This window comes from Tursiops truncatus, chromosome 10 (assembly GCF_011762595.2).
Source record: "Tursiops truncatus isolate mTurTru1 chromosome 10, mTurTru1.mat.Y, whole genome shotgun sequence".
NCBI classification, from domain to species: domain Eukaryota; kingdom Metazoa; phylum Chordata; class Mammalia; order Artiodactyla; family Delphinidae; genus Tursiops; species Tursiops truncatus.
In genome coordinates this window covers 199,951-219,939 of record NC_047043.1, presented here as the reverse complement: position 1 = coordinate 219,939, position 19,989 = coordinate 199,951, and the positions used below count along the sequence as shown (strand labels likewise).

The 19,989-nt window shown below is 49.8% G+C and overlaps 1 protein-coding gene across 15 annotated transcripts in view; it reads right to left on the bottom strand.

Annotated features, from left to right (window-relative positions):
* Positions 1–3,619: 3,619 nt before the first annotated feature.
* The window catches only part of DUSP22 (dual specificity phosphatase 22), a 71,049-nt gene continuing 54,679 nt past the window's right edge, over positions 3,620–19,989 (bottom strand). For 11 of the 15 annotated variants that reach the window (XM_019945050.3, XM_033863747.2, XM_033863748.2 and 8 more), the window contains one exon: positions 3,894–6,876. In XM_019945050.3, the coding sequence (XP_019800609.1) occupies positions 6,617–6,876 (260 nt within the window). In that variant the 3' untranslated portion in view covers positions 3,894–6,616. The other 4 variants (XR_012334252.1, XR_012334253.1, XM_073810229.1 and 1 more) reach the window with 4 other exon arrangements.

Sequence of the window (19,989 nt, the reverse complement as noted above, 5' to 3'; positions counted from 1 at the left end):
TTCTGCCCCTCTGGCCCTTTATGTGTGGCCTCGCAGCGCGCTGGAAACTGTCTGACCCCTGCAGCTCCTCCCGGGCCCCCAGCACCCCGGAGGCTCTCAGTGGTTACTGAACGAGCCTGTGTCCTTCGTCTCATTTACACTGAAATTTCTGGTTTGAAACTCCCTTCAGAAATTCCCTTTCTCTTCTAAACGTTGTGCTTTTTCTTTCAACTCTTTGCAGAATCATCATTCAAAGCCAGTAGGCAGTGCATTTTGAATAAACCCATGAACTTGAGTGTTCCTTTCTGCTTACTGAATTCAGTTCTCTGTTTTTATTTGGTATCGTCTGTCAAATGTAGAAAAGAACCAACTTGGGAGATAAGGCCTCAGTGGAGCGGCACTGTGAATACCCTGATTCCGTTTCTTTGGTAGATGCACTTTGCTTTTATCTTGAACTAAGTGTCGCTAGCATCCCTGATGGTCACAGGTTGTAAATGGATTCTTACAGGTACTCGGGGGTGCTCATCCTGGGTGAGCTACATAGAACTTTTGGGAGCCTTAAAATTTTGCATTTTGGTAATTTGTGACTTATATAAACTTTTTATTTTATAAATTAACATGCCATCTTTTTGGGGGGTGAATTTTTGCTATTTCTTGACGTCTTTTTGTAGCATCTATAACAAAAGTCCTAATCCATTCTTCTCTGCCGCCATCTTTATAAATTAAAAATCAATATTCCTTTTTAAAAGTTCATCGAAACTTCCCAATTCCTTCGAAATTTCTTCCTTTTGAAAATCAAGTTCAGGTTCCATCAGCAAAGTTCCTGTTTATTTTGACTCTCAAGTTAAAGCACCCAGGTGGCGAGCATATATTTAGTGGGTGCTGTTTTTCTGCGTCAGCGTTACTGAATAACGCTCAGGGAAAAAGCTTATTCCTGAAACACTGAAAATCACGCGCAGGCCTCAGTAATGTGGGCGCTTCAGTGCTCTGTGAGGAGACTCCAGCCCGCTGGCGTCTGTCCATCAGTGCGTCCCCAGCTTTCCGTTCTGTCATCCAGGTGTCTCAACCTGCAGCAGCAGAACCTCAGGGCCCCAGCTGTGCCTCAGGCTGCGACCCCCACTTTGCGGCCAGGTCTCAGTATGAGCAGGTGCCCTGCCCGTGATCTGGCCCCCCTGCCCGCCCTGTGGGTCCCAGATGGGGTCAGGGGCTGGCCTCCCCACGTGGTAATGAACACTCCTGTGACGTCCCGAGACCCCTCTCCAGCCTGGCGCAGACGCTCCCTCAGTAAGATTCTGCTGCAGGCCCCCCTGTTCCAGGAAGGTGGGGCTTTGGAAAGCAGAGTCCCGAAAGTGGAAGCAAGGACCCTGATTTCCCTCGCACCCGTTTCGGGCTGGAATTACACCCTGAATCTCAGCAAAGGTTTTCCTCTGAGATTCTGGGAGGCCTGGCGCCAGGCACCTAGGAAGCCAGGAGGATGGCCTGCCTGGAGTCCCCCCAGCTGTGCCCTCCCCTGCCCCCTCCCGCTGTGCATATGTCCCGCCCTCCCCCCCAGAAGAAAATCTGATCAGACAGACAGAAAGGGGGCGGCCACGAGGGAACTCAGAGCGTCGTGAAGATGGTGTTTGACCTGAACCTTGAAGGCTTCAATGTCACAGAAGAGGCGAAGGACGTTAGAGGCTGGGAAGCCATGGGGGAAGGTGCTCCGGAGGGAGGAGGACTCAGGGTAAAAGGCCAGGGAGGGGGCTCGGTGCTCCCCAGGAGGACCACGGGAGCCTCACGAACGGCCGAGGGACCTGCACTGCATGGACGGGCCACTGGCCCTTCACCGTCACTGTGAGTGCAGGGGTTCAGACGCAGCCGCTGGGCCCCGGAGCCTGCCTTTCCATCAGAGGGTGGGAGTTTGGCTCCAGGGTCCCAGCACCACTCACTCTGAACACAGCTGGGAGAAAGGGGGGCCATGGGGGGCACACTGACAGTTTTAGAGCAGAAAGTGACACAGCCCAGCTCGAGCTTCCGGAAGACTGCTTTGCGGCGGGGTGAGGTGGGCCGGGAGGTGCGGCGCTGGTGGGCCTGGGGGCCCAGGAGGTCCCAGCGAGGGCGGCATGGGTGCCAGGTGGGCCAGGGTGCGCCGAGGACCAGCACAGAGGGTGACCACGTGTAGGACGGAGGGTGGCAAGTCTGACCCGGGAGCCAGACGCGGGCCGTCAGAGGGACGTTTGGGCGGGTGGGCCTGTAGAGAGGAGTGGAATCCGCTGCGGAGGGTGGCCCGCGGGGCACAGGCTGGCGGTGGGCGGAGAGGGCCCTGGCGGTAAGGGAGGTCCTGCGGTTGCTGGCCGGTGAGCTTCTCTGCCCGCCCAGGACGCTCAGGCTGGGGGCAGGGGGAGGTCAGGAGGCACTCGGCTTCCCCTGACCTTGGTGCCACACTTCCCTCCCAGGACGCTTCACTGGCACGGCTTTGGGGTGTCCCTGGTGGGAGCCACCCAAGATGACTTCCTTGAAGACTCCCCGGCCCTGGAAGGAGACGCCGCACCGGCCGCTCAGCGCAGACGCGGCAAGGGGAGGAGGGAAAAGGATCGGAGAGAAGAGGGGCAAACACGGCGGGGGGCGCCCTGTGGGCACAGCAACTCTGTGGAGGGTTCCCCCAAGCACACTCAGCCAGGAAGCTGCTCAGCCCGCCTGGAAGTGGGCAGCAGGGCCGTGTGCACTCAGGGTCTGGTTCCCACGGCCATGACCGTTCCCACGACGGCGGGGAGGTCAGAAGTCTCCACCAGGCTTCCCTTTGGGTCAGGGTTCGGGGCAAGCGCAGAGGCCCAACTTGGTGTCTGGTCTGCGGCTGCCATGCGGGGCTCCCTTCTCTGCCTCCTTGTAGCCCACGGAGAGCTGGCGGGGAAGGGGGCAGGTGTTGTGATTACACTTAGGGATGAACCCCTGGGATCAGACGAGCTGGGCACAGAGGCCCCTCGGCCACCCGCCTCCTCTGAGCTGAGCCCAAAGTGACCAACACTGAAAACTGCGGCTCAGGAGCAGCCCTGGATCGGACAGTCCTTCAGGTCCCACGCAGGGCGGCCTCCGCTGCCTTTCACCGTCCACGCCTGTCACCTCCGCTCTCCAAAGCGTGGCCCGTGAGGGCAGGGCTGTGTCCGCACACATTAGATGCTCCGTGAACGAATACATGAGTGAGTGATCATTGCAAAGGGATAGCAAGTTCACACCCATTTAAACGAGACCACGTGAGACAAGTGTGGCTGGACATCCTTGTTCAAAATGCTCACCTCAGCATTTGTTACTGTAACACTTGGAATTAAGTTAAATATCTAATTATTGGGAACAATTAAATACACGTTAGTACATCCACACAGTTGGGAAATTACAGTTCTGAAAATTTTTGTTAATTTTTGGAAAATGCTTATGATATGAAGTTAAAGGAGAAGAGTGGGGTGAACATCACACGCACAGTGTGGCCTTAACAGAGAACACGCCAGAGTTAGGGACCCCATGGCGGGAGCTCTCGCGTTGCTCGTATGAACTGTCCTTTCCTCCATGTTCTTTCTGAAGTTTACAGTTTGTTAGGGATAAAATATGGTATAACCAAAACCATAAAAACATGTTCTAAGGACAGAAAATCCACACACACTAAGACTGATTGCCCACGTTGGTTTATGTCAAACGCTATGATACCACCTCTTGACCTGCACGTTTCTGCAGCCCTCAGTCTGTGCCAGGCTTGCATTCTCTTCTTTCTTGCTGTACAATTCCTTCCTCAAACGTCTTTGGTTCAAGTTACTCCTATTTTCACGCTGGTGTCTCTTTCTAGATTGCTTGAAGTCTGGCTTGGTTTGAAGCTCTTGGCAGGGAAACGCAGAACTCCACTGTCAAAGTTCAAAGATGGTCTCTGGGCAAGAGAGGTGCTTTGGGAAAATACAAAGATATATTAGAGTATGCTTCCTGCCGTCAATAAATTTTCAGCTGAATACCTCTGGTTCTCTGGTCCTTACCTTGGAGGAACTACTTTTATTAACAAACCACCAATGACACACTTCTGGCAAAAATCCAATGGCCTCACCCCTTTTCTGAGCTCTCAGCTCCTCTGCGGAGGCCCACCAGCCCCTTCTCAGCGACGTGCTCGGGTCTGGTCTTCAGGGGCCTCCTGCTCTGTAATCATCTCTCTCATATTCTGTTGGTGCCGAACCGAATTCATCTCCTGCTTTTCAGCATCTCCAGGCCTCCCAGCGCTCTGGAACCAACGCTGATTATCTGACCAAATACTTCAGAGATGTTTATCTTCCGGACACCAGCTACCCTCATCACCTTGGGCCCAGTGGCCTATTCTGCTCTCTTCAACCAGAAAAGCAAACCCCACTGCTGCCTCTCACCTCTACCAGCTCCTCGTGATTCAGTGCTGTGTCTTCAGCAGAAAAAGGTAGGTCTCTCTCCATCCCAGAATATTCTCCTCGCAGCCTGAATTCAAGCATTCAACCACAGCTTCGACTTCCTCTTCCTGGGCTGGTCCCATCTGTCCCACTCACCTTTAATGGGCTGTCCCTTTGCTTAGCAGAAGTTCTACATCAGAGTATGTGTAATACCTATGGGCATGGCTTTTAAAATTAATTAATTATGTATTTAAATTTTAACCTGCTTTATTGAGGCATGTTTGACATGCAAAAAGCTGTAGATACTTAATGTATGTAACTTGAGCTTGGGGATAAGTAGAATCTGTGAAACCATCACCACCGTCAAGGCCAGAAACACGCCCATCACCTCCCACAGGCTCCTCCCACATCCCCTTTTATTACTACTGTTGCTACTACTATCGTTGCTGTTATTCTGGGGTAAGAACACTTAACATAAGGTCAGTGCTCTCAGCAGCAGGCGCCAGGCTGTACACAGACTTCCAGAACGTGTCTGTCCTGCACACGTGCAACTGTGCCGTTCGACCATCACTTACCTCTCCCCTCCTCCTCCAGCCCCTGGCAGCCACTCTTCTCCCTTCTTCTGTGTGACTATTTGAGATTCCACGTTACAGGTGAGGCCACAAAGGATCTGCCCTGCGTCTGCCTACCTCACTGAGTACAATGTCCTCCAGCGAGTTCTGTCCGTGTTGTCGCAAATGGCAGGATGTCCTTGTTTTAAGACCAAACAATATCCCATGTCTGTATACACGACATTTCTTTATCCGTTCGTTATAAGCATTTTTAAACTTGTAAGACATTTTATTCACACAGCAAACATTTCTGAGTGCCTTTTACAGCACGCAAGGCACTCCCTAGGCTGTGAGAGGAGCCATGGATAGACTGACAACTGTCCTCAAACTATTGCAATTTAGAGGCAAAGATCAGACTGGTAGCTAACACTGAAGTTGAGGGAAGTGTGTGGTTAGTGCTTGGAGGCATATTTTAATCTTTGATTTGTGTATTTCTCTTGTAATATCTTATTTCCCCCCCCCCCCCAGTTCTAAAGGTAAGTATCACATTTTCTAATTCTTTTATTTTTCGCAGAACTTAGACTAGCGCTCTGTACGAAGTAAGCTCTCTGGCAGCCAACATGAAGTCAAGATTCAGGTAATTGTTCAAATGAAGCTAATTTTTTAAAATAAGAAATTTGCGTTTGCACTATCCTACCTGTCCATCTACGTTGGCCACATTCAGGTGCCTTTCTCTCATACTTCATTTCATCCCTGCAGAGACCTCAGGGCCACATTTCACTGGACTCTCAAGCCTTCCAGGCGACGCCCAGCTCCGGCTAGGGCTTACGGGCAGCTCTCCATCTCAACCCTCATCTCTTTTTTTTTTCCCATCTCTTTGTTTTTTTAGGAGAGCAGACAGAGCACTGGATTTTTTTTTACGGTTTCTCAATCTTTTCTTGTCTTTCACACCCTTGACCCTTGATGGTTCCAGTCAGTGAGCTTTGCAGAAAGCCTCGGAGTGAGGGCGTGTCTGATGTTCTCCCAGTATTGGTTGGTGGGGTTGATGCATTTTGGCAGGAATCCCATGGAGACGGTACTTGGTCCTCCTCGGAGCGTCACACCAGGGCTGCATCTTCTTCCTGGAGATGTTACTTTCCGCGCCTGGTTACGATGCCTGCAGACGTTCTCCATGGGAAAGACTGTAAAGCGATTCTTTTTCTCTTTCTAGTTGATCAGCAATCCTTGTTTGTTGTCAGAGCTTAGCCCAGTGATTTTTGTATCCGTCAGTGGATCCTTCCTGCAGCGACTTTTACTGTCATGTTTGCCTGTCGGTGATTTGGTACCCTCCTCCTTTCTTCCATGTTTGTTAACTTGAGTTCTGTAGGGAAGAGCTGCGCGTCTGCCGTTTGTGTACCTACTTATTTGCTTATTTACATCACCGTGGACTCACGGATACTTACTTTGTTCTGTGGATTCGGATCCAACTCTTGTAACTGACGTCTTAGGCGCCACTGTCCACTTGGCTGCTCACAGGCCGGTTTTGACCATAGGGGCTCCTTCGGGGCTGTCTGCGCCTCGGGCACCTGCCTCTGTTTTTCAAACCTGTCCCAGTTTTCTAGCCCCACACGTCTCAGGCTCACAACCGGACCCCACGGCAAGGTCGCCTTGTTCGGAACAGACTGCAGGGCGGCCTCGCTGGAACCTCGCCCCGGTTTCTGAGTCTCCGGTTCACAGTCACAGTTGCAGCCAAACACCACCTTCCGGGGGAGCCTCGGCCCGGAGCCAGGCCTTCTCGTCCGCGCAGCCCGGGCCGCGGGCGGTCCGGGCAGCGAGCAGAGGTGCCACCCCACCGACCCCGGACTCGCATCGCTCAGGAGCGGCCGCTGGCAAGTGGGCCGCAGGCGTCGGGCTTGGAAACAGCTCCAGCTTCCGCCAGCCTGGGGCGCCGGAAACTAGGAACCAAGCGTCTGTCCTCATTTTTCTAAAAGTAGCTCCTAAGGAAACAGAATCCAGGAGAGTGTAAGTCACCTCCACAGAACTGAGTGCCGTTCCAGCAGCCAGGAAAGAGGGACACGTGTGTCACAGGACCTCAGGGAGCTCGGCCTCTAACGCGCACACGCACGCGGATCCGAAAAGCTCCTTTGCCCACACGTGCCGGACGCAGGAGCCCACAGGAGAGCGGGGGCACCGGGGGTCCAGAGCCCCGGGGGCTGTGGGGGCGGCCCCAGGAGCAAGGGGGAGGCGCTGCCGCTGAGCATGGCTGTTGAATTCATCTACAATGAAGCACTTTAACATGTACCTTTATTATTGTGAGACACTCTGACATCGAACTTTTAGAAAATAAGGTCTGAGTGAAGGTCTGAGTGACACGAGTGAGACCAAACCCCTCTCTTGGTTTGCCCGTGATGCCCCGGGGCCCGGCGGACTCCCGGGTTCGCAGCGTCGGGAGCTGGGTCAACTCACAGGGACGCACAAGCTGTTCAGTGTCAGCCTGGCTCCCGACTCACTGTGGGAGGTGACAGCACAAAAGGCAGAGCCTGAAGACGGACACCCCCGAGTTCGCATCCCAGGCCCCGCTGTCACTCCCCGCACTTCCCGAGGCATCGTTTGCCCACTCAGACTCCATGGGGCGCATGCGTGGAAGTCTGGCGAGCCTCCTGAGGGCCCCCAGGCCGGAGCGAGCTCCAGTCCCGAGAAGACAGGCACGGAGGCTTAGCTCCACCTGACCGTGTATCACCTGCCACCACGTCAGTCTTTGATTCATGAAGGTGACTTTGGCCCTAGTTCCTTCTCTCCTTCAACTAGCCTGTGTCGTGTACCTGCCACGTGCCCCGCGCTACTCTAGGGGCTGAGGTACCGCAGGTCCAAGTGAGTGCCTCCTTAGTCAGCAGAGCACAAAAGCATCTCCAAAAGGATATATCAGAACTTCTGTTTCTATTTGTTTTAATATAAAGTTTAAAAAATGAGCCAAGGGCTTCCCTGGTGGTGCAGTGGTTGAGAGTCTGCCTGCCGATGCAGGGGACGCGGGTTCGTGCCCCAGTCCGGGAGGACCCACATGCCGCAGAGTGGCTGGGCCCGTGAGCCATGGCCGCTGAGCCTGCGCGTCCGGAGCCTGTGCTCCGCAACGGGAGAGGCCGCAGCAGTGAGAGGCCCGAGTACAGCAAAAAGAAAAAAAAAAAAAAAAAAGAGCCGACCTCACGCTTAGCCTAGAGAGTGACAGTGGCCCCTCCACGGGGAGGGCCCTAGTGGTGACCGCCACCGGGCACTGCGGGGCCCCTTAGGTGGATTTGCAGGTAGCATCTTCTGGTGTTGAGCAGACAGCCCCCAAAAGAACTATTAGCAAGAAACTGTGAATGAAAGATGGCGGTAATAAAGAGCAAGCAAACAGCAACCCAGAGCCTCCTTCACTCTGAGAACAAGCTCTTTGTTAGCTGTTTCCAGGTTAAAGACATGCAGTACGGATCTAACAGGAACTCAGTCCCCAACATTTGCGATTCTCAGAATGGCTATATGAAATGTTGGTGCTATAGACTGAATGTGTCCCCACGAAATTCACGTGTGAAACCCTAACCCCAAGGTGATGGTGTGAGGAGGTGGGAGGTGATCAGGTCCTGAGGATGGAGCCTCATGAATGGGATCAGTGTCCCTTCAGAAGGGACCCCAGAGGGCTCCCTCGCCCCTTCTGCCACGGGAGGACACAGCAGGAACACAGCCGTCCGTGAACCAGGAAGGGGGCCTCACCAGGCACCAGATCTGCCGACACCTTGATCCTGGTGTCACAGCCTCTGGCACTGTGAGAAATACACGCTTGTTGAAGCTGCCTGTGGTAGTTTGTACCTCAGTCCAGTTAAACTAATAGGTGGATTTCCGCCTTCTGTCATTAACATCAAACCTCACACCAGACATCCGCTTTACCCTAAAGTATCAGCTAATGATCTATCCCAGTGATCATGTAAAAGTCTTGAGTACACTGGCTTAGAATCACCCAAACGCCACGCTCACTGAATGAATGACTCGTTCAATAACCTATGCCAGACGGCATGTGAGAAGCTTGTGCTGAGCTAAGACACTACCCTGGCTTAACGGAGCTCTCTCTCCACACACACACATGCACACGTGTGCACACACACTGCACAGTACAGTGTGATAAGTGATATGTGAAATGGCTTCTGTAGGACGAGGTTCTGTGGGTGCAGCAAGGGACGTGCCTGGGGGAAGCAGGGAGGGCTCAGGGGGGAGGGGCCGAGTCCTGGGGGAGAGGGAGCTCGGCGTCTTCCCCCCGAGACAGGCCCCCACGAGAGGGAGCAGGCCAGCCTGAGTGGTCAGCTGTGCAGAAGCAAGGGTGCCTTAGGGTGCGTGGCACCCCAAGGGACAGCAAAGCATCCTGGGAGGGAAGCGCCCAGGAGGCTCTTGGGAGAGGCGTGTTCATGCCACCAGTCTCTGCCACGTCATGCCCTCCACAGCCCGTTGCCTCACAGCCTCTCCCAGGGAGCTGAAGGCCTGTACCGAAGGCCAGGCGGACCTTCCGGAAGACCTTGTGATTTCAAGTGAATCTCTCTGTCCTGGGGGGGCAGGGGAGGTCACCCGCTCTGTACGGATGTTCCTGGCTTTGCAGTTTCCGCCCCGGTCCTGCCTCAGGCTCTCCCCAGAGGCACCACGACAGCAATTTGGGCCCATGATCTCCCCGCCTATTTCTAGCCTTTATACGTACATCTGTGAATAGTATATGCTATTTTTTGCTTGTTTTTATAAAGGTTCTAGAAATTATATTTGTAGCGTTTTACAGAAAAGTAAACATGACAAACTATTAAGTACCAATACTTATAGTGGAAACCTGGCTGTTCGTTATATTGTACTTTGTATATTTTGGATTTCTTTTTTAGAAAAGCCAGCAAAGCTTGGGAACCCAGGTGGCTGACAGCCCTGCTCCATTCACGGTTCCTAATCCAGAACTTTCTCTTCAACTCCTCTGGGGGGCTTACCCGACAGCTCCCCAAGGGCAAGGGCAGGGCAAGAACTCGCCTGAAGCTGCCTGTGAGGTCCTGCCTGCAGGTCACCTGTGTGGTCAGGACCCAAGTTCTCCACACTCCTGTGGGCCTCGTCCCTGGCCTGGGGCAGGGCAAGAGCTCATGGGGGCATTTCTGCCTCGGACCCAGCGCACAGCGGGGTCAAGGCCATGCTCGTCTGGGTCCTGGAGACACCACTTCCAACTACGTGACCAGCAGTCTGCCAACGGAAGGGTCAGATCTACCTGACGCCGAGTGACATGACGTGGGGCAGTAAAGCCCTCGGCAAACGGGGCTGGAGGAGGGAGCTGGTACCACCCCCTGCTCTCCGTGAGGCAGCCAGCAGGAAACGGGTCTCTCCTGGCAGGACCAATGAAAGGTACCTCTGCTTCCTAAGGGCAGTAGCGTGAGGGCTAAAGATCTCCTTAGAGAGCCGCGTGCTCTTTGTCGGAGGAGATGGTGTGTGAATCCGGAAACCGGGGGCTCAGCACATGGAAGTGTCGTCAGCTGAAACAGCAGCGATCGAAATCCTCGCATTTACAGAAGCAAAGGCCTCAAAGAAGACCTGAGACGGAGAAGGAGGGCACAGAAGGGAGGCTTGAAAAGCGGAGGCAGGTACTGGGGAGGAGGCCGCGGTCAGGACAGAGCAGCTTGGTCCCGGGAACGCAGGTTTGGGGCTCAAGTTCCGAAGGGGAACAGTTTCCTGCTGAACTGAGAACTTCCTGCACTCAGAGATTTGTGGTTTGTGCTGGCAGTGAGCATTTCCCAGGGGTCAGAGTATCACCATCATGGAAGAACAGACACATTCTTACAGGGGAGATGGTAAAAAGGACAAACACCTGCTTCTCTCTGAGGTTCTGGGAGCTTCATCCGTTAATCAATCATGGAGCCAAGATGAACACAAAGGAAATTCTCAGAACACTTCCCCTCCGCCAGCGAACATCAAAATGCTTATGTCTACGATAGTTTGTTTTTCAGTGAGAGTGGGAAGACCTTCACCTTGATCTCCTTCTTTTAATTACCTGTCTATACTCTAGTATCACTTACATAAAACTCTACCCGCTTTCTCTGTCATCTATCTATCTAATCTGCCTAGAGAGACTGCAGGAGAGCTATGTGGATGTGTTCACATTGCTTATCTCTAGGTGAAGAGGTGGAGATAATTTTTACTTTTAAAAAATATTTCATATACATGTATACTACTTCAGTAATTAGCATATGTCATTTTTATCTTCAGAAAAAAAGCTACGTTTAAGAGAGACACAGACAGACCAAGGTTGATCATATTCCAGAGTTTTAGATTCAGGCATTTGTTCAACCAAGTTGAGTCTTCTGTAAAGGGTGTTGAAACAACTGAGCTGGAGCGCAAGTGTGGAGTTATAGCTTTTTTTTTTTTTACAGACTTTCTTTATTTAGAGCAGTTTTAGGTTCACAACAAAATTGAAAGGTACAGAGATCTCCCATGTACCCCCCCCCACAGAGACACACACACACACACACACACACACACACACACACACACAGACACACACAGAGACACACACAGAGACACACACAGAGACACACACACACAGACACACATACACACACAGACACACACACAGACACACACAGACACACACACACACAGACACAGACACACACACAGACACACACAGAGACACAGAGACACACAGAGACACACACAGAGACACAGATACACACACAGACACATACACACAGAGACACACACACACAGAGCCTCCCCTGCTATCAGCATCCCCACCAGATGATGCAGGTGTTACAATCGCTGAACCTATATGGACACCCAGTCACCCATTACGACATCAGCACCACCCATGGTTCGTATCAGGGTCACTCGCAGTGCTGTGCGCTCTGCAGGGTTGGACAAGTGTACAATGATATGTACCCACATCATAACATCATACACAGTATTTGCACTGTCTACTCATCTCCTCCCACTGCCACAACCACTGGTATTTTTATGTTGGGGCTACAGCTTTTTTTTTTTTTTTTAATATTTATTTATTTATTTGGCTGCCTCGGGTCTTAGTTGCGGCACGCAGGGTATTTCATTGCAGCGTGCGGGCTTCTCTCTGGTTGTGTTGGGCAGGCTCCAGAGCCTGTGGGCTTAGTTGCCCCATGCATGTGGGATCTTAGTTCCCTGACCTGGGATTGAACCCACATCCCCTGCATTGGAAGGTGGACTCGTAATCACTGGATCGCCAGGGAAGTCCCCGGGTTACAGCTTTTTAAAGGCCAGATCTCCTTTTGTACTGCTTCTTTCTTTGGAATTTGGGTTTACAGAAAACTCCGTTCTAATTTCTAAACTCTACTGCTTATCAGCTGTGTGGCCCCGATCAAATTGCTCAACCTCTCTGAGCCTAAGCATCCTCAACTGTAACACAGACACAAAACAACTATCTGGCAGCGATGAACAAATGTGTACAAAGTGCTTACGGTCATTCTGAGGAATGTGCGTGTGCATATGTGCCGTGCACACATGTTGTGTGTATGTGTATATGTGTTGTGTGCTGTGTGTGCACGTAGGACTGTACAGGCGTATACTGCACATGCAGGTGCCCATCTGTATACATGTATGTTATATGTGTGCACACGTGTGCATGTACATTTGCATTTTGCCCTCATTTTACTGCCGCTGTGTATTTCTCGCAGGCGGTGCTGATGAGACACAGAGGCGGTGCAGGAGGTCAGATGCAGGGGAGCCTGCAGGAGACCCGGCTCTGCCGGCCCCTGCCAACCAGCACTCCTGCCCAGCACCCCCTCCCCCAGGGCTGAGGCAGAGCTGCCCACTGGGACCCCAGAGTGGTCGGAGTGAGAAGTTACCCAGGGCAGTTGAAATGCACTGTTTATTTGTTAAATTCCCAAAGGTAACCCTGCCCAGGATGGTTTACCGACTCACAGCACTTGGGTCTCCTCTTACATTATTAAGCTCCAGAGAACTGTGTTTCTTATTCATCATCACACAAAACTCAAAAGAACCAAGACAGAATCCCGCCTCCTGGCACCTCAACAACCCCAGAGGAAAAATCGAGCAGTCCGAGGTCCCTGGTCTCAGATAAAACAAAGTATTTAAATTCTGACTGATTTCTTCTTTTTCCCAAGAGGGGTTTTATGCTGGGTGATAAGAACTTCTTTAGTTTAGTTTTTGATTTTTGGATCTGTTTCTTTTAATCCCTGCCCCCTGTAAACTTTATTCATTAATGTTAAGAATAACATAGTAGAGTCAAAATTCTGGAGCTGAAGTGGAAAAATATAACCAGAGTACGTAACGTTGGACCCTAAGCCACAAAAATTATAGTGCAATTTGTTGCTAAACAAACTTAATGTCCTTTATTAAATTCCTCTATTATAAGCCTCCCAACGATTCCTGCAGTTCCTGGAACTTAAAGCTGTACAAGCCACACCATTTGCTACTTTTCTGTCGCTAAGTTTCCAAAACCAAGCAACGCTGAGATCTCAGCCAGGAAACAAGAATTGTACACTCTCTTTCCTCACCTTTCTCTCTGGTGGACAGTGCAACCCAATGAATAATATTTTAGGAGATTCCAAAATTTTCCCAAATGGTAAAAAAATTACGTTTCACAAATGAGTTTGTATTTTAAACATACATATAAATTAGACAAACGGAATCCCAATTCAATGACATGCAGTGCAATCAAAGGGAAGGCTCCCGTCAGGCAGCACTTGGCTTTAGACATGTACCCTGAGGATAAGAGGGAATTTTGTGGAGCCCACCGGGGATTCTCAGTCTCTGCACCGCTGACGTTCTGGGAAAGGTCATTATTCGCGTGCGGGCGTTTAGCAGCATCACTGGCCTTCGTCCACCAGATGCCAGGAGCAGCCCCCACCCACGTGTGACAGTCACGGTGCCTCCGGACGTCACACAGGCAGGCCCCATGGAGACCCTCAACTCCAATTAAAAAAAAACCAGGCTGTTCAATCAAAAGGAAAGAAACACCAACACAAGGTACACCGTGGATGACTCTCAAAAACTTTATACCAGGAAGGACGCCAGACCCAAAGACCACACACTGTATGGTCCCATTTACATGAAACAGCCTGCGAGGCAGCTCTACAGAGAAAGAGAGTGCATCTGTGGGCGGGTGTCAGTGTGGGAAGGAGGGGCGATGACACTGCTCTGCATCTGGTTATGGTTGGCAGCTGCACAACTGGGTCGGTGTTCTTAACCTCACTGAACAGCACACTGTAGATGTGCACTATTTTCATATAGCATGTAAATTTGACCTCAATAAAGCTGTTCTTAAAAAAACATGAAAGAACAATAGGAGGAGGGTAAACGTATCGCCCAAGGAAGAATCAAAACAGGGCCACCCTGATCCCAGCGACTTGCTTTGACTCCGGACAGCAGTCTCCCCAAACAGAGGTCAGAGCCCCGCCTTCTCCTGGCCCGAGCGACCGTTAGAACAAGCCTGAGGTGTTTTTGCCAAACAGCTGCATCGTCTGTTAGCACCTGATGCCATCCAACGGGCTGTGTAGTCAGTGCTGGTGTGTGTCTTTCTATGGAAAACATTGTGTATGCATGGTCACCCATGTCCAACCTGGCCAGGAAGAAGACGGGCAATCAGCAGGGGTCTGCCCTACAAGACCATCTCTGTCTTCTGTTAGCATGTGAAATAGTTCATGGTGAAGCATGCCTAGCGTGACATAAAATGCAAAGGGGAAAAAGGCTTGAAAGCCCCCAGAATCCCCCATGGCCGACTCAAACCTCTGTCACGGTAAAAAAAAAAACCAAGTCTATCTCCTTTGGTGTGCCTTAAATAACAGCTGTTGTTGCTATTCAAAGAAATTCTGGGGTCTCTTTTATTGTAAATGGGACAGCACATGCCTTCTTAGGGAACGGAAATATCCTCTCTTCCCTGGAGGGCTAGTCGTTCCCAGGGGTTGGTAACCTGTCTCAGGCAGGAGAGCTTTCCCTGGTCAAGTTATACATACCTACTTGACCCAATACACATACAGCCCTAAGTGTGTGTATTGAAATTTTTAGAATCTTCAGCTCTGATGTACCCAAGAAAATCGAGAAATGGGTTAGAAATTGAGGCTGTTGGGTAAGTTATCCCAAGACCTCATTGTGGCGAAGTTTTGGGTAAAGGAAGGTGTTGATAGTAAATTCACCCCTATCTCCTTTAGCTGGAAGCTGTGCGGCCTTGGAAGAGATAATTTCAACAATTTATATTTTCTCCAAAGGCCACGCACACAAAAAGATACTTTTCTCTTTTAATGACTCTACATCTGACCCGAGACAAAACACTGAAATTCTGAGAAACTCTGTATTTTAAGACCCGGTAAACTGAGGACAGGAGAACTCACACTGGCCCTGACGGAAATGGCAGCTAGGAAGGTGGGTGACGCCTGCCAACATTTCAGGAAAAATAACTGAACGATAAATAATTCTGATTAGGCCCAACTTCCGAAGTGGGCTGAGCAGGAAGGATGATGATCTACCCAATCAAATCCCGCTGGTTTCCTAGAAAATTGTTTGTCTCACGCGTATCCTGTGAAATGTTTTGCTGAACAGGGTCCAGGCGACAAACACGTTAAAAACAGGCATCTCCTAAGACACGGGAATGAGAAAGAGGTGACATCGCTAGAGAAGATCCAGTCACGGTTTGTTGCTAACCTCTTTTTGAAAAATACATAAATATAAGCTTCAGAAGTAATTTTGCAAGTTTTCTTTCCAGATCTTGGCAGTTGTCAAGTGCCAGGATCGGAGCGAGAGGCATATGGCTGGGGTAGAAGCCCTCACTACCTAAGCGGCGCAGGTTAGGCTATTTTCCAAAACACGAAGTTGTCTTTTACTTCCAGAGGGCATGATGGTTCTCTGCTTTCTTAGCTTTGAGTTTTAAACTTATAGAAACCAAAGAGGGGGGGCGGGGTTACTGATTCAACAACCCAACTGGGTTTATTCTAGCTAAGGAAGTCAGAGATGTATTCACCACTATACTTAACCATCGTCTGTTAAAATATTTACTCATTGCCTTTTTATAATGGTTGTTATAACTACTTTTCAACTGCCCCATTGTTTCCTTTCCTACACAAAGTTTTCTTTTGAAAAAGTTAATTCTTTTCCATGGACTTGAGAGCTTTTGTTTTGTTTGTTTTTGTTTTGTTTGGGGGCAAAACAATTCTCGACAAGAGGAGACTGATTCTTTGGTCTTAGAAGTATGTTAAGATATGTCTGATGATTTGGTGTTAGACGGAACAGCTGTCATTGGTCCAGAGTTGTGTTTGTGAGACCGTGTGACTTGGTGCCGACCTGCGCAGTGTAGACAGCAGCATCTCTCACTCCGCCTGGCAGGTCCCCAGGACCGCAGGGCACTGCTCCCGGACAGTCCATCCCAACCTGGCCCAATGTCCCTCCTTCCTGTCTGCTCAGTTCTTGGGCCACCTGCCCCATTGCTTCTCCCGGGCAGCTTCTGCCCTGCCTCTGGCTTATTTTCTGCACCTTTGTCTTGGTTCTTCCAGCAGGTCCCTCCTAGACAGACACCATCTCTACCTGCTGCCCCTTCTAACCGAGATGCCACTCGCTGGCATGTCTAGACCTGTTTAGTGGATCTCAGACACAACCAATTCAAGTCTACAAGCCTCAAGATGATTTCAGATCCACAGTCCTTGAGGAAAGACACTTCCCTGTGTAAATGTATCATGTGGAGACATGACCTGGTCTCTCGTGGACCAGGTAACTGTGGCCTCTTCTGCGATTCAATTCCACTTTATTAATTCATAAATCAATCCACTGGGACCCAACGATGTCACATGATAACGTTGCCTCAACCTTTGTTTCTAAATCATTTTGGCAGGTTATCTTTGTTTTGCTCACATGGAGAGCTCGTTGCTCATTGGTTCCAACATGGTATAGAGCAAAGAGCAATGGATATGAGTCAGACCTGAGTTCGAGGTCCTGTCCTGCTACTGAGCAGCTGACCGTGGGTGCTGGTGATTCCACAGCTTTGCTGGGAAAATGAATTAATGTACGTGAAGGTGCTCTCTATATGGAAACACTTTATGAAGCGTTATAGGATTTACAAAATAAAAGTAATTTTCTGAATGGCACTGTAGACTTCTTTCATTTTGTGAGGGAAAACAAATTTTCATAATCTGAGGAAGAAGCTATTGAACAGAAAACCTAGAGAGTCTGGACTTTTCCCAGAGAAACCTGAAGAAAAGAAGTGGTAAAGTAGAACAGACATGTCTGGACACTGCAATGCAGTAAAGCACTTCAGATCCGATCGAGAGGCTGCACGGGAGCCTTGCCGCCAGCAGGCTGGCTTACGGTGCAACATCCCGGTCGCCCGACGTCAGCTCGTGTCTTTTCCAAAGAGGTGTGTGATTCTAGGACCAGAAGTTGTGCTTCTCTAGAGAGAAGAAAAGTGGCTTTAAGCAACCGTTTCAACTGGTACCGTGAACTTTGTCCAGAGCTAGTTTCACAGCAAACAATCAGCATCAAAACTCTTCTGAGAAATGAATGTAAATTGTGAGAAAGGCAGTGAATGAAGAAATCCAGGAAACAGAACAAGGCTATCAGATAGCAAGTGCATGGATTGGAGTGAAAGGTAACAAGAATAAGGTCCACGGTATTGTAAGAAATATGTAAGAGTTTAAAAATCCAAGCCACAGGAAGGTAGCTGAAGCCAGAAACGTGTGGCTGGGCTCTGGTCGGGTCTGCAGAAGGGAGCCGCAGAGGAGACCCCGGAACAGGCCTCTCCTCTGCACCAGAGCACCCTGCACCCTGCGGGGGACACATGGGCTCGGCTGGGCAGGGACCTGGCCCGGGGCTGTGAGCACAGCGGGGCCACCAATAGTTTTGGCTGATTGACTTAAATACAGAAAAAGGAAATAAACATGTCTGCGGAATTTTTTTTTTAGCTTAAGAAGCAAAATAAAATAAGATTAGGGTCCTAGTGGTGAGGCCTTGATAAAAAGAATGTTTAAGAGGCTAAGATTCATTTCCCAGAACATTTGACTTTTATGTATTTATTTTTTAAAGAAAGGCTCAGAAACAAACGATGTCAGCACACAGGGGAGGTTACAAAACTCCAGGTGGGCTGAACCGGGTCCTGCCTGGTCCACAGTGGGCTCAGATTCCCAGTTTCCAAGGTGCTAACTGTATGAGGGCAAACGAGGTCCTGAGCGCGTTTCTGAAAACTGGGTGGGTGGGTAGGCAGGACCCGGTGAGCAGAGGGGCTCCTGTCCTCCGTCGGTCGGCTCAGCCCGCCCTCTCGCGAGCCAGAAAGTGAAGAAGCGGGGCTCCCACAGCGCAGTCGTGAGGGGCCAGGAGGGAAGCACAGACCGGAGCCTGGGGTCTGGGGAGCGAGCAGGGCAGAGCTGGGGCCTCTGAGGCGCCCTGCTCGGGGCAGGACAGCCGGATGGGAGCGAGACTCAGGGAGCTATGACCAGGAGACTCAGGCACCTGCCGCGAGCCAGGCCCCGCCCCCAGGCCCCGCCCCCAGGGAGCTGAGGGCCCGCTGCCGAGGCTGGCACTCCCACCTTAGAAATGCATTTGGTGAGCGACAAGGACTTACTGTGCAGCACAGGGAGCTCTATTCAGTATCTTGTAATAACTTACAATGGAAAAGAATGTGAAAAAAGTACGGAAAACTGAGTCATTTTGCTGTACACTTGAAGCTAACACAATATTGTAAATCAACTAAACTTCAGTAGAAAAAAAAGAAAGAAATGCACTTGGTGATTTTTGGCACAGGAGAAGGGCATGCTTTATGACTGGGATTCATCAAAATCTCACAAACACTTAAATTAGGTCCCTCACCAAACAGAGGAACATCGTGATTTTTGCAATAGAGGAGACAGTCTTAATAAGTTGTATGTTTGTAGAATTATTATATATCTGAGTCTCCGAAATGCACTAGGAGAGACGGCAATTTAAAGACACATTGATGGGAGAGGGGGGTGCTTCAGCCTCTGCCCACGTCTTGTGAAGTGTGGATTCTCATATGTGAGCCTCTTAATGGAAGGGACACCCACAGGAGAACACTGCACAGGAAACATAGAGCAGCTTTCTCACCGAGGGTCCCCCCAAATAACAATAATCATCTTCAATTATCTTTGAAAAAAGGACCAGAAAAAATGAACATTTGAAAAATCAGAGAATTTTCATTATCTTTTCACTTGTGCCTCTACAGAGAATGAAATAGAAACAGATTAGTGAAGTCTCGGGTATTAGGAAATGTGAAAAAACCAAATCAGAATGGGGTCGGGAGACCCACGCACATAGGCTGCAGTAAAACCAGTGGGCTTCAGGGCCTCAGTGTTTCCTAGGGAGCTTGTGAGCACAGGTCCACACAGCATACATGACACCAGGGTTCTCTGTGTGACAGCCAGTAGTGGTCACGGAATTAAACAAAAAAGAATACGGGACAGAACAGAAACACATGCTGTTAAAAATGTTCTTGTTGAATTTTATACTTATCGCTCCAGTAAATAAATGAGAACAAAAATAAAATAAATATCACAGTAAAAAGAAGAAAAAAGTCATGGACTAATACTTTTCAATTGCAATAAAGCATAGTTTGAAAATTGGGGAAATACATATGTACCTATATGTTGGTCTGTCACATTAATGAATAATTACAATTTGTTTTAAAGCCTTAACTTTTGCAAATTTGTTGCAAAAGTTAACAAATAAACATAAGGAGAACCGAACTTCTCTTTATGTCAGATTTGTCAGTCTATCTTCACTCATCATTGATCACAGACCTCTTTTGCTTTATTTTAATTTTGAAAAATTTCTTTCACGTTAAGCAACAGATATATCGATACAAATAGTTAGGAAAAGTTTTAAAAGCCTAAGATTGGGAGAGATTTATAGAAAACCCATTTCACATCAGATTCCATCAATAGCATGTCTACGCGTGTTTGGGACCAATTCTGGTAGCTTTCAAATACCTCTCCAGCCCCAAAATTGTAAAGGCAAGTAAATGTTCAGGTGGTTACACAGGGGCTGCCCTTGGTTATTTCAAATCTACTCTGCAGGCTGGAGACCAAACTGCCCCCATGGGGCTCGGATTCCAAGTCTTTCTGAATTTAGTGAAAAAGAAAAAG